Here is a 13,901-nt window from a genome sequence, read left to right as displayed (position 1 = left end):
ACCTCGGTCATATGTCTAGGCGTGTTAGAGTTCTCAGCACGGAAAACCGGTCCAATACAGAAAACCCGCTTTCGGCCACCGGCGATTTCGAATTGCTTGTAGAACTGTGGTGATTGCGCCAAGAAAGCGTCCTTTGTGAAATAAGGCAGGCCAAACACATTGGCACCTCCCTCTGACGCAGCACCGATCAAGCAAGGGGGCTCGAACAAGTGGAAGCCGTGCTTCCTCAGATACTCTGAGAATAGCTCACGGGTTGTCTCTCGCACGTTTGCGATAGCCTGCTGGATAGGTGCCCGCTTATGCATAACGATATTGTCGAGATGCGTCTCCAGACTGGCCTTCTTTGCAATCTCATTCTCCGCGATGCTCAGCTCTTCTACCTTCTGTGCGGCCTCGTCGGTGGTGTCCTTGTCCTTGAAGCTGCTGATAGCATTGTTGGCAGCTGCAAGAGTCATGCCCAGCATGGGTGGTCCCGGCGCGATGCAGTAGAACTTGGTGATATGGAGCTCGAGCTCAGAAACCTTGCAGCTCTTGACGGGCTCGAGTGGCTTAGCGACGGTGGCCTCAACCAGCACGTACGACTCTAGGCTGATGGCGCCCACCCACTTCACCATTTGCTTGCTGACAGGTGTGCCCTCCTTGGACGCGGCGATGACGCCCTGGATACTCCAGTCGCCGACCTCCCGCAGCTCCACGAAGCACATCTTGGCGCCCTGCATACGGCTCTGCTGAATCCACGCGCGCAGCTTGACCGTCTTGCCGAGCAGCGACTCGTCGTACGCCTTGAGCTCGACCTTGGGCGCCTCCAGCACCACGTGCTCCTTGCTTCCGTAGTTGTCGACAGCCAGGTCCTCCGCATCGGCGGCGAGCTTTGCTGCTTGTTGGGCAGCGAGCTCTGCAGCCCGCTTGGCTTTCTCTGCCTCCTTCTTGGCCTTGGCCTCGGCCTTCTTGAGCGCCTTCTTCGACGGGCCCTGATCGCCGCCCTCGGCGCCCTCAGCCGGCGGCTGCTCCGGGGGTGGTTGTGTTGTGTCGGCCATGATCGCTTTTCTCTGTGGTGCAGGTGACTCAGTTAGCAAGCAGTCAGGCAAGCGATCACGAGAGGCTTTGATGGGTCGTTAACAGTGTATATAAATACAAGAACGAGTGGGTATAAGTTTGCTTCCAATTGTTTATATACCTTTCAAAATCCTTATGAATTTAATCTGACTCAATCGGCGAGAGAGAAGGACTGCGGTGTTCTTTTAACGAGAATGAAGACGGGAGGGAAGTCACTGATATTTTGGCGGGGTGTTTTTTCGACCCCTCCACGTCCGATGTTGAATTTCGAGGTGGGGTGCTTCTGCGTCAGGCCGTGAAGCTGGACAACAGCCCTAGCCTATTAGGGAGCTACTTGAAGGATCTAGACATTTAAGTATACATAGGCCGCCTATCTTCTACGTCTTTAAGTATTCTGCTAACTCTAGCCTCATATACCTTGGTCAATAGATGATTCTGAACAATTGCCACAACAATGGTTCATATTACTCCTTAATGGAGCTTGGGCACCGGAATTATCGTCTCTAGAGGTGTGGCACGGTATATCATTGGCGTAGTGTGTCTGAAAATCATGAGACAGATGTGTTCATCTCCGGGGCAGCACCAGGTACTCTCAGCTCAGCTTTTAGTGTCACGAGCTTCATTCTTATACCCCGGACTCGTCCAGGTGAAAATCAAAGCAGCCCGAAGGAAGCCCGAAAGACACAAGACATATCGTCTCAACTGCTCTTGGTACGCATACCGGCGTCATTACTCTTCCTATGATACCTTATAGAACTACAACACACTTGGATAGACCGCAATCCGTCTGATTGGTTCCTGTCATCAAAATCCCTAAACTCCTGACCCGGCATCAGTAACCCGATTCCCAATGCCACAAACCAAAATAGAGACAGTTGGGTACCCATAGCAACAGAAATGACAGAGCCTCCTTCTTCAAACTTGCAAAAAGGTACTGCGAAGGCCTCCATTGTAGTAATTAGACCGTTGAGTCCCTAGAAAATCAGGTTGTTTTCCTTGCCGACGCTATGCAAAGCAATAGCAAATCAATCAGCTCTCTCCGACGCGCAGGTGAAGAGGTTAATGTGGTGGTCACCACGAGCAGCAGCACCGAGCACCATCCGATGAGGATGGAATGCTGTGGCAGAAATGGGTGAGCCTCGGTTTTGGCCAAGGAAGCTCGAGTAAGGCTCAACTCGAGAGAGCTCTTTACCGTCAAAGTTGAATACCTTGACGATGTGTGCTGACGTGCCCCTGAAAATTGTGTTAGTTGCGACTTTCAAAATTTAGGAGGGAAGGCTATAGACGTACACTGCAAAGACAGGTAGATGCTCGTGCGTGCTTGCTGTGCGTAGGATGTCTCTCGTAGTCTGGAATGTTTGGAGCGGCTTGTCCATACGAATGTCCCAAAGCTTGACTTTGCCGTTGCGGCTCGCAGAGAGCAACTCACGCTGCCCACCACGTTGCATATGGACGCTTCTGATCCACTGCCTATCCGAATCGTCCTTCCACTTCTTCACCATTGATTCTTGTGGCCTCAGACGCTGGTCATAGACTCTAACAGCGCCATCACCGAATCCAGCGACAAATATACTCCCGGTCATCTGGTCCGAAGTGAGTGATGTAACACAAGAACCTGACCGTGCTGGAATATCCATAGTACAAGTTTCATGGCCTGCATTCCAGACCCTAATAGTTCGGACATCACCAGCTACGAGCACCGTGCCAGTGACTTGCTGCCAGTCGAAGACCATACCGGAATTTACATTGCTTTGGACCATGTGAGTGAGAGCCCGCCATGATGAAGCGAGCTCGATCCTCTTGTCAGAATCGTAGTGACGATAAATGCGCATGACGCCATCGGAAGACCCAGTCATCAAAAATGCCTGGTCGTCTTCGTTGATAAACTTCATGTCACTAATTTTAGATCCCTCTGGATTGCCGTTCGAGAAGCGGCTCAATCGGCCTTGTTTCTTCCAGTCCCAGACATAGATGGTATTGGCATCGTCAGCGACAGCCAGATGATCTTCAAATTGGTGGAACGTCATCTTGGCGGGCTGCGCGCCATTGTTGATCATGCCCAGTTGATTATTCCACTTGTGGCTACCGGCATGGGACTTTTGAGGCTGTGTCTCTCTAAGAATGCCTTCATTTCTCGATCGTCGCCACAGTCTCTCGTTATACTCTGTACTCCCCGGCTCTTCTGCTTCAGTGGGCTTCATCTGCGGCTCTCGGAAATATTCAATAGACCAGTCCAAGAAAGTGCTTGTAAGGGGTAGTGATGGCACTTCCTTCATATTTCGGGCTTGAAAGCCAGCAGATAGGGGTTCGTCAGCTATATTGTAGTTCGCAGGAGCCATAAGCTGTTCATTCTGTTCCGGAGGTGCCATAGCCCAGTCGACTCCTGATCTGCTCCTCTGAGATCCAGTTCGCTGAATGCCTGGGGATGGTAGAGGTGAAGGTGGATTGGATGATCCATCGCCACCGAGCCACGGTCCGAAGATTGTACTGACTGTTCTTCTAAGCAAGCCAGGTGATGGGAGAGCCTGAGCATTTGGCGTATTGGCCATGTTGATAAGGCTATTCCGTTGGTTTGACAGTTGGCTACGCACGGCCGCACGCCTAGAACGGCGTTGAATCTCCTCCATCAAGTTCTGGGCCTGGGCTCCAACTGACGAGTGCAATAAAGCGTTGTGGACGTAATCCGTAATTATAGTCGCATCTTTCTGAACCTCCGGGTGAGGATCCACGTTCATTATCATTATGTGCTTCCAGCAAGCAGCCACTGCCGTATTATGGGATAACCCTTGCGCATGTGGTTTGATCCCCCCATCTGCTGTGCGGTTTTCCGGTCGCGTATAGTGCAAATACAGATTCTTGTGATCCAAAACATCATCTTTGGGTGGGAACAAAAGGTATTCCTTTTCTTCCATTAGGTGTTCGTAGGCGGCAACCACGAACTTGCTCTCGTAGCGAACAACGAAATGCGCGAGGAAAACTAGAAGCTCCTTTCGCACCATTGGACTTCCGTCATTGGCCATGTCCAACAGAGTCCATGCAATTGCTTCTTCAATTCGTTGCACTTCATCCGTCAGATCTGGAATACCGATAAACGTTGTCATTGCTAGTAGCATTGCTGCTCGAACCTCACAACATTGGTCCTTAGTAAGGTAGGAGAGCTTGGTCGGCGCGTTCTCCCTAATACCACGCCATTTCGCCTCCGGAAGGTCCTGCCATAGCTGACTGAGGCACAGGCACGACCACTGCCTTAGCAAGGGGTTTTCCTCATTTTGAATGTGTGACAAACAGTAGGTCATGATATCTGTCTGGTTACACACAACTTGCCCAGGTTTGTAATTCTTGCAAAGCATGGCAAGAATAAAGGCACACATGGCTTTGTGCTCATCGCTGTTCATAACAGGGAGCCCTTCAGTGGGCTTCAAGATTTGGGCGAAGTAGTTATAGCCACTGTCCTTGATAAGATCTTGCTGGCATGAAATGTCGACTGCAAGGACTCGAGTCCAGATAAAAACCATGACAGGCTTCAACTCGGTCGCTGCTGACTGAAGCAGCTTTAACACATACGGGAAGATGCCAATGCTCAGAGCGAGCTGAACCGCCCATGGACCAAGATCAAGGAACCGACCAAGCAGAATAAGTGCCCGGACTCGATGCTGTTGGCTAAGGAGCACCTGAAGCACTACCGGGAGCTGGTCTGGTGGCTTTTGTGACAATGCATCGCCTCTAGTCAAATACACGTCGAACGCCGTAAGTTGCTCCGTGAAAAATGTCGAGTTGACGTACTCATATTCACCACCCTCGGTTTCTTTCCTTTCTAGCATAGGCAGTTGGGCAAGTGCCATATCGACGGCAAGATCCCAGCTTTCCCACAACGGATGTTGCCGGGTGTCAGGCAGTTCAGGGAACGACTGGGGATGACACCCGTAAACAGGCATGATTCTCTGGGCCAAGAGAAAATTTCGGAAGAGGGCAGCAACCATGAGATCCTGCCGGAAGAACTTGCGAAAGAGATGACGCGGTAAAGTAGTCCATGCGATAGTGTCTGTAATCGCAGTGAAAATCCAGTTCAGCTCACCCAGTGGCGTCCTACGCTCCTGTAATCGGCCTGGAAGTTTTCGAGCCCTCTCAGGGCTGAGATCTGTTTTCAGGGGATTTTGCAATACGAAAAACCATAGGGCCATCTCTATCGGCGTCGTTAGGCAGGATGTGAAGAGATCGGCCGGGAGTTCGGGATTCGTTGGAAGATTCTCTTTGATCGCACATGCTGCAAGGTGAATATAAGGTTTGAAGCTTGTCTTCTCGTATGTCGGATCGCGACTTGCGGCTTCTTCCTCTTCTTGCTCATGTTTCTCGACAAAACGGTGGTAATTATTTAGAATATTACCAGCTTCGGAGCAGTCCCAGACAAATATCGTTGGCGCTTGAAGCCAATGCTGTAGATCGTAGAGTGAGACTGGAATGTACTGGGTGTAATTTTTGTTGAAGACCCAGATCTCACCAGAGGCCGTCGGTTTCGGAACTCCGTGCCCGTTATAGTGTAATAGCACGCGCTCATCCTTCGCATTTCGTCGTAGAGAAATACAAAACTTCTTGGTCTCCTCGACAGACGGGTCGAGGTACTGCTTGTATCGTGTTCGGATGGCCAAAGTCTCGTACTGTGCCTGCAGGGTCTTACCGATATTCTCCAACGCTTTCTGGACGGGAGGAATGGAAGGGTCTTGCCAGGCTTCAAGTTTTGCGCCGGGCGTGGTTCGCAGTTGGTCTGGTGGTTCGACGCCGATATTTAAGCAAACAGCCAAAGCAGCAGAGACTGTCTTTAGGCGATCTCGCATTCGCCAGTCCTGGATCTCGAAGGACTGCGCTTTCGGCTTACCCGTCGTCTCATGGCGCTTGTCGGTGAAGTACATGTACCAGCCCTGGTCATCTCTGTCAGTTGGTTTATGCGCAAATGTTGGAGAATGAGCCACGAATGTCCAGTTAAGGAACAGCTGCTTCATCAACAACTTCTGCGCCATGCGCTTGCAATCGGCGCAGTGCTTGTCAGAAAAGCAGACATGGTGAAGCCGTAGGTGTAACTGCAGCCAGTCCAGGTTCGACAGATCTACGAGAGGAACCGGCGAAGCGCTCCGAGTAGGACTGGCCATGTCGAAGTAGATATCTGTTGAGAGGTGCCATGCAGCTATTGTAATATTCTACCCCGTGGCATAACTGGGGATATGACTCGATGTCTAGAATAGAGTTGCGACAGCACTCGTGGGCAGGCGCACCACAACCCAGCTCAGTCTGGGTGGTCGGAGATCTCTGGTTGAGGTGGAGCAACGAACACATAGTACTGCAGTCATGAGGACGGTCGGTGACCGCGCCGCCGGGTCGCGAACCTAGAGAAACAGGAAGGAAACGAACAAGGAAAGAGCTACTCACGTTAGCAAGTTGGGAAATGATATCCTCGCTTTGGTAATGGCCCTCGAAGCCGTGTCGCGCGCCAAAGTCTGCAACGTCTGCGCCTTGGTCTTCATCGTATGCCTGGTCCATGTCCTCACCCCGCGTGGCCGTGGCGTGCTCGCTCTTGGATCTGAGCAATGGCGGCTTTACCGTACGCTCGCTGCGCGCCTGCTCCACATTGCCATTTGTAAATGCGCCGGCGAGGTTCTGCTTGCTGCCGGGTGCGCTCGATGGCCGCCTGTTGAGATTTGGTTGGGAGTCATTGTAGACAAGGTTGGACAGGCCGTTCTCTGCTGGCAGCGTACTATTGGTTCCGTTCGAGTCGGCTCTACGGGTGCTGGGGCCGGCTGAGATGCCTCTCATGTTGGACGTCGTCGCTCGGACCGAAGGCATCTCGCTCGAGCTTCCATGAGCTACAGACCGGGCATTGCTGGCGTTAGAGACGAGTTGAGATGTCGAGGATGATGGGCGCGGCTGGGATGCGTAAGACGAGGGTTTCGAGCCGTGGGCGGTGTGGTGTCGTTGGGCGGATTGGGAAGGCGATTGAACTGTCAGAGCAGTCATGCTGGATTAGGTCGGCAAAGCTAGCATGTTTGCCGTTCACTTGGGCGTTGAGGTGGTAGATCTCCGAGCTGGAGCTGCGGAGGAGTGGTGACGTGAAGTTTGCGGCGATGGGGTGGCGCGCCAGCGAACTCGATCTTAGTTTGGGCCGCCAAACCGCTGCTGCAAGGGAGGTCTAGAAGCTTACACTGACAGCTTCGACTAGCAACGACAGGGGGTTTACACGGTTTCCAGATGCGCTCAAAGCTAACCTGGATGGTATTCAAAATGACTGGAATTTTCTCTATAAAATGGCGGTTTAGTTGCCAATTATACAGGTATCCTCATGAGACTGATTTACGCCAAAGCTGGCTGGCTTTTCGCTGGCCGCTACAGCTTCATCCAAAGTTTGGATTGGGAACTAGGCACCCTCGATTCCGGAAACGACACCGCTCGACCACACTGAATCAGCCGCAAAAGAGTCTAACCATGCACCCGTCTCACGCCTGCTGGAGCGGAAAGCCTCGGACAATCGAGCCAGCAGCTTGGGCCACCCATCCTACTGCAAACCGAGTCAGCAACAGAGGCACGTGATGGAGTGCTTGCCCATCCAATCTGGCATTCCCGGTTCGGCAATTGCAAGGACTCAGGCCACGGGAAGATGCTGGCTCCCGTGTTAATCTGTTTCAGTGCGACATTTCGGGCAATCGATAAGGGGCTCTTTGGATGAAAAGGGCCTTGAAGGCTGAAGAGCCCCCACGGATCTTGAGTCTGCACAAAGGCAACGCTAACAATAAATACGTCAGGGAATAGGCCGATGCTGTGAACGAGCTCATACGAGGCAGAGACTGGTCTGTTCAAGGCCACTCTCTTGTCCTACCGGCGTTCGTTCACAGGCTCATTTCCTCGAGCAATCCCCATCATGACATGCATAGGAGCCCACTGGCTCTCGAGTCGAGCTAATTCTGGGAATTGTAGGTCATTTTCATGCTTAGAAGTCAAGAACATAGCCTCTAATGTTAGAAAATCATTAAGGAGAGAAGCGCTCCCTTCCTGAGAGATGGGCCTATAAATAAACTGCAAGATACGAAATCAGGCCTGTCCTAGACCTATCACTATCGCTAGCTCTACATGGTGCACCTAGAGGATGACCTTCGAGGGGGATAAATACACGTGGGAAGCTAAAGCAAAGCAGATCAGTGCGCAGCCGCATCCTTCGACGGGACGCGAGGGAATAATCGGTATCGCTATCCGTATCTCAATCCTCAAAGAAATTCGTCAGCAAAGAAGGCGATTTGGTAGCATCCGGCCTTCCGCTCGCTGTAGGCCTGCATATCCTTTGCGGCACGCCAGTTGGCCCTGCAGATGAGCATGGGGAAACATGAAACAATGCGTCCCAAAAAAGTTGGCAGCACTCATTTGGAGTCGAATTTACCTAACGGTCAGAACCGCCGTTTTAATGACAATTGTAGCAACACGACCCCTAAAATGAGATCTGACGTCTGCGGGAAACACACAAAGAAAGGCATCATCAGCGCCAGAGATGCAGAAACGGCGGGAACACACAAAGAGAAACGCAGCGCCAACTGGGAACGGGTCCTGGAATTGTGATGTGCAGCTTTCCGGCGATGGGGATGTACTACGCAGAATGGAAAACGGTACGGCAGGACAAGGATAATCGGCCACAAAAACCATGGATGCGTCAATCGAGTTCCATTCTTGAGATACGCGTGCTTCGGAGGTCTTGCAGCCTTCCCTGAGCCATAGATAGGCTCTTTCAAAAGAATGATACTCAACCTGTCAACTGATATAATCGATTGGTATCCACATATAGCAGACGCGTGCTAATCAATATATCTATGGCCTGCTTCATTCTGCGAGCCGGGAAAAGGCAAAGAGGCTCATTCTACTGCACAGTAAGGTATGGGGCTCACCTACAGCCTAGAAACCTGCATCGGGTACAGGTCTGGTTACAGTGAAGAGCGGCCAACAATGACTAACAAGACTGGTTATACTAGTACATTACGTGAATGCTATATAACATCGGCAGTCTCGTAAGAGGCCATCATCGCTATAATGTGATGATTGAGATTAGAATGGCATGCCTCTCTAACATTTATGAGGAAATGGTGCCCGTGACCTGTCTGCTTCAAGAAATTACCGATTCACAATGGGATGTGCTGATAACGTTAATGTCACCGTTAGCGTGTGCTGGACACTTTAATTAGCGGGCAGCGGTACGTGCCTTGCACCAAAGCCAGCCTCCCAAACGCCTCCGCAGCCCAGCGTCAGCCACCAACTGGATCTTCAACAAAACGGACTATCTTGGCATATTGTTGCGCCTTCACGTTGGCCTTTGTTCCTCGTCTGCTCGCCTGCTCGCTTGCCAAACGGGGAAGACCGATGATCGATAATCCTCGTCGTGCTAGACAACGTATTGATTTTATCCTGTATGCTGTATGCAATGCTAGGTATAGTACCATAGTTGCGGTTGAGCGTTATTGCAGCCAGCCTCTTTTCAGCTCGTTTTCCGTTCCGTTTCCCGTCTGTTCCCCAGCGCCATCCTTCCTCCACCCCACATTCAGTTAGTGGACATGTACCGCATACCTTAGGTAGCAGGAGGCGTGCAGGTCGCTGCTGCAGCCCTGATATGCCCCCTAAATTCGCCAGGTACCAAAGTACCTAGGTAGTCGCCCTAAGCGAGTGAAACGGTGGTCATAATTGGCCCTGACTGAGCGCTAATCCTCCCGTGCACATCTGCACACACGCCAGGCCTCCGTTTCTTTCAGGGACGGCCCCACAGTCACACCCTCCCAACCCATCCCAGGCTTGCTTAGGCTTGGGTGAAGAGAGGAGAATGCCAGAGGTGAGAGAGAGACACCACCACCACCCTTTTTGGTTCTCCTGTAACCCATCTTTTTATGCCCACCTCACCACAGCGCATCATCCCGTTGCGTTTGTGTTAGACATCCTTCTGCTGCTACTCTAATCATTCCCTACCTACCTACATATCTATCTCACTTTTCAAAAAAGACATCGAAAGACTCGACTTCCGCCGACTTAATGGACTAATGCTTAGCTGTAACTCCTGTGTAATATTGCGCGCGCAACAACGACAAAGGCCCCATCCTCCCTTTTCTACGGCACCTTACCCCTTCCTCCTCGACAGGGGCCACCGACCCTCAAAAAATTAAAGCGAGAGGTTGACGCCGACCAAGAAAAAAGTCCCAGCATCCGCCGATGCGCTCCCAGCCATCTGCAAACACGAGATCCGACCATCGTCTGCTTTTCTGCGGTGCCGACTCCCTTTGCTGGTCGTCGTCGTCGCCGTCCGCCAGCTGCATCGACTCGTTGCGACTGCCGCCAATTGAAGTCGACCTGTTGTCTCTCCCCAACGACAACACCACCACGTCCTACTCCGCCTCCACCGCCCGACAGCTGTCGCCGCGCCCGTCTTGAAACCTGTCTTCGGTCATCGCATCGGCGCATTGATTCTGCAACATCGAAAGCATTGTCCGCCACAGCGTGGGCCTTAATCGGCCATGGCGTTTCTTTTCAAGTCCAAGAAGAACGCGGACAGAGGCCTGTCGAGTCGCGATGGACCGCCGCCCGGATCACAGGGCTCTCTCACCAGCCCCGACGCTCGTGCTAGATTGACGGAAAAGGGCTCTCTCCAAAGATCAACGCCCACCGCGAGCCTCAATTCCCTGGATAATGAAGGAAGCGCCGGCAGTCCCGATCAAGCTTACCCCAGCCGCAACCTGAGCGGCGACCGGCAAACGCAGCTTCAACCCCAGGGTCCGGGTCCAGCTCCAGCTCCCGGCCCAGGCAGCGACCTGCAGGTGAGTTGTCTGCGTCATGAGTTTGTCAATTCAACACACGCATGATCAGAATTAACAGAGTCTGTCGCAGTTTCGAAACGGCGCTCCAGGACCCGTGAACAATCCCAATGCGTCGCTATACCCCTGGTCACAAAGAAGATTGACCTACACCTCTTCACATCCGAGCCCTTTCCCGCGATATGGCGCCGCCGTCAACTCCGTCTCCTCAAAAGAGGGCGACATTTACGTTATGGGAGGCTTAATTAATAGCTCAACTGTCAAGGGTGATCTCTGGATGATTGAAGCTGGTGGTAGCATGTCGTGCTACCCGCTGGCCACGACGGCTGAAGGACCCGGGCCTAGAGTAGGACACTCGAGTCTGCTAGTCGGCAACGCCTTCATTGTGTATGGCGGTGACACAAAAATCGATGAAACGGACGTACTAGACGAAACATTATACTTGCTTAATACTTGTGAGCATCTTCCGCAACTGTGGGATCTGAATAAACGGAACTAATGAGTTTAGCAACGAGACAATGGTCCAGGTCGCTACCTGCCGGTCCTCGCCCTTCCGGTCGATATGGTCATTCCTTGAACATACTAGGATCTAAAATTTATATCTTTGGTGGCCAGGTGGAAGGCTATTTCATGAACGATCTGTCAGCGTTCGATCTGAATCAGCTACAGATGCCCAACAATAGATGGGAGATGCTCGTTCAGAATAGCGACAGTGGAGGGCCACCTTCAGGCAAGATACCACCTGCTAGAACGAACCATTCAATGGTGACTTTTAACGACAAGATGTATCTGTAAGTGATTATATAAGGCGTTGTAACTCTTATCATGAAACTAAACCATGACAGATTCGGAGGAACGAACGGCTTCCAATGGTTCAACGACGTTTGGTGCTATGATCCTACCACAAATCTTTGGAGCCAGTTGGATTGCATAGGATATATCCCTGTTCCCCGAGAAGGCCATGCCGCATCAATAGTTGACGACGTAATGTACATCTTTGGAGGTCGAACAGAAGATGGTGCCGATTTAGGCGATCTAGCAGCTTTCCGGATTACTTCCCGCCGCTGGTACACCTTCCAGAATATGGGCCCTTCGCCTTCGCCGCGGTCTGGTCACAGCATGACGACAGTCGGCAAATCAGTGGTGGTCGTTGGAGGAGAGCCGAGCTCTGCCGCCACAGCTGTTAACGACCTTGCCCTGGTTTACCTGCTGGACACCACGAAGATCCGCTACCCTAATGACTCACAAATACAATCCAGCTCTCAGAGGGCGGTGCAGGGTGCGAGACGGCCAAGCGCAAGTGAAGGACCGTCTCAAATAGTAGCTCGGAACTTGGCATCTCGAGACGGATCCCAAGGTCCACCAGAGTCGAAGAGGTTGGCTGGTGCAGCTCGTGAGCCCGGAACGGTCAACAGCCCGAGTAGCCTCAGAGGGATGAACGGCAGCGAGATCAATGGCGTAGCGAATGCCGCACCTCAAGGGTCCAAATTACCCAGAGCTGCAGCAATACCAGGGCCACCCGCAGGCCCACCACCTCAAGGTCAACCTCCAAAGCCAACCGTCAACACATCCGCTACTGCCCGTGTCAGGAACGCATCAGCAGACCGAGGAGACATAGCAACCGGGTCACCGCTTGCAAGTCAGAATCAGTCCCCAGTGATACAACAGAAGGAAAATGACAGCCCGATTACGAACGGTCGACGAACTCCCACTTCTCAAGCCTTGAGATCCGCACCTGTAAAGGAGGTACTGGCCGCAGAAGTACCGAAACCCTCGAAGGGCACACGACAAGGTCGATCACAAGGCTCAGTAGATAGTTCGACGGAGCCTAATCTGAAGGCTGTAGCGAACCGGCCATCGTCCCCACCACCACCGACTAGACAAACGAGTAATCCGCTTTCACGAAGATCATCGGGGCGCAACTCTCAGACAGTGGCACTGCTAAAGGAGCTGGATGCAGCACGCAACAGGAACGCGTGGTATGCCTCCGAGCTAGAACTGGCAAGGAAATCCGGTTACACTCCAAATGCTTCTCTTAGTCCCGTGTTGGACAGCCGAGCTGCGGAGACCTTTGATGACGATGACAAACCCCTGATTGAGGCTCTCATTGCCATGAGGACGGAATTGGCAAATGTTCAAAGTTCTGTAGACAAGCAAGCAGTTCTTGCAGCAAAGCAAATCGCCGAGGCAGAGAAGCAGAGGGATGCTGCCATTCAAGAAGCAGTCTATGCCAAAGCAAAGCTCGCTGCTCATATGGGAAGCGCGGCCAACTCTCCACAACTCGATAACGACCGCGAAAATGACGAGCGAACAGGGGAGATCAGCAGGAAGCTTGCAACCGCCTTAAACACGCAGAAGGAACTCCAAAATGCACTAGACCGCGCCAGCAGCGAAATCGACGCTGAGAGAAGAGCCCGAAAGCTTGCTGATGACACCGTGAATGCGGCGCAACGACGGATGACAGAGCTCGAGAGCTACAAGCAACAGAATTCGTCTGAACTCGAGCGTCTCAAGGCCGAGCTACATATGGTCCAGCGTGAAGCCCGGGAGCAATCTGTCGTTGCTGCCGACGCCACAGCTGCCATGCAACTTCTACGTGTTGAAAGAGACGATTTCCAGGCCAAATTTAACGATGCTGTGGGAAGTTCTAAGGGGCATAGCGAAACATTTGACTCCCTCCGAGAGGCTGTAGCTGCCTCTGCGAATATGAAGAGCCTTCTCGAGCGCAAGCTTGAAGAGGAGCGCGCCTCGCGAGAAAAGGTTGAGACAAAGCTAGCCAAGCTGAAGACAGAGCATGAAGCTCGCACTGCCGAACTCGTCGCTGCAACGCAGCGATTGCGCGACGCGGAAGACCTAGCGGAGCAGCATGCGAACGAAGCGCGAGCTCATCGTCAAGCAGTATTGGCAGGATTAGATAAGATCTCCGCCAATGACGTTAGCAAGGCAAACAAGGCCGACGCCGACCGTCTTGTTGCTCTCCAAGAACAAGTTGCTGCAGCCAACAACTTGTTCTTGGAGAGCAAC

General features: G+C 52.3%; 4 protein-coding genes across 4 annotated transcripts; 1 reads left to right on the top strand and 3 right to left on the bottom strand.

Annotated features, from left to right (window-relative positions):
• Positions 1-7: 7 nt before the first annotated feature.
• UCRPA7_2606 (putative aspartyl-trna synthetase protein) lies at positions 8-1,037 on the bottom strand (the record flags this gene model as incomplete). Its single annotated transcript, XM_007915176.1, has 2 exons — positions 8-15; positions 80-1,037. 2 exons carry the CDS (start codon positions 1,035-1,037, stop codon positions 8-10), a joined length of 966 nt encoding a protein of 321 aa, XP_007913367.1.
• A 1,044-nt stretch (positions 1,038-2,081) lies between these two features.
• UCRPA7_2605 (putative wd repeat domain-containing protein mip1 protein) lies at positions 2,082-2,558 on the bottom strand (the record flags this gene model as incomplete). Its single annotated transcript, XM_007915177.1, has 2 exons — positions 2,082-2,289; positions 2,347-2,558. 2 exons carry the CDS (start codon positions 2,556-2,558, stop codon positions 2,082-2,084), a joined length of 420 nt encoding a protein of 139 aa, XP_007913368.1.
• Positions 2,559-4,716: 2,158 nt separating this feature from the next.
• UCRPA7_2604 (putative torc1 growth control complex subunit kog1 protein) lies at positions 4,717-6,861 on the bottom strand (the record flags this gene model as incomplete). Its single annotated transcript, XM_007915175.1, has 3 exons — positions 4,717-4,750; positions 4,840-5,972; positions 6,478-6,861. 3 exons carry the CDS (start codon positions 6,859-6,861, stop codon positions 4,717-4,719), a joined length of 1,551 nt encoding a protein of 516 aa, XP_007913366.1.
• Positions 6,862-11,639: 4,778 nt separating this feature from the next.
• Positions 11,640-13,791, top strand: UCRPA7_2603 (putative kelch domain-containing protein; the record flags this gene model as incomplete). Its single annotated transcript, XM_007915174.1, has 4 exons — positions 11,640-11,668; positions 11,723-12,156; positions 12,811-13,694; positions 13,756-13,791. 4 exons carry the CDS (start codon positions 11,640-11,642, stop codon positions 13,789-13,791), a joined length of 1,383 nt encoding a protein of 460 aa, XP_007913365.1.
• Positions 13,792-13,901: the final 110 nt, after the last annotated feature.

This window comes from Phaeoacremonium minimum, assembly GCF_000392275.1.
Source record: "Phaeoacremonium minimum UCRPA7 unplaced genomic scaffold PA7_03_scaffold_178, whole genome shotgun sequence".
In the NCBI taxonomy this organism is placed as follows: Eukaryota; Fungi; Ascomycota; class Sordariomycetes; order Togniniales; family Togniniaceae; genus Phaeoacremonium; species Phaeoacremonium minimum.
Note: the sequence above shows the minus strand (reverse complement) of the source record. Positions and strands in the feature narration are given on the sequence as shown.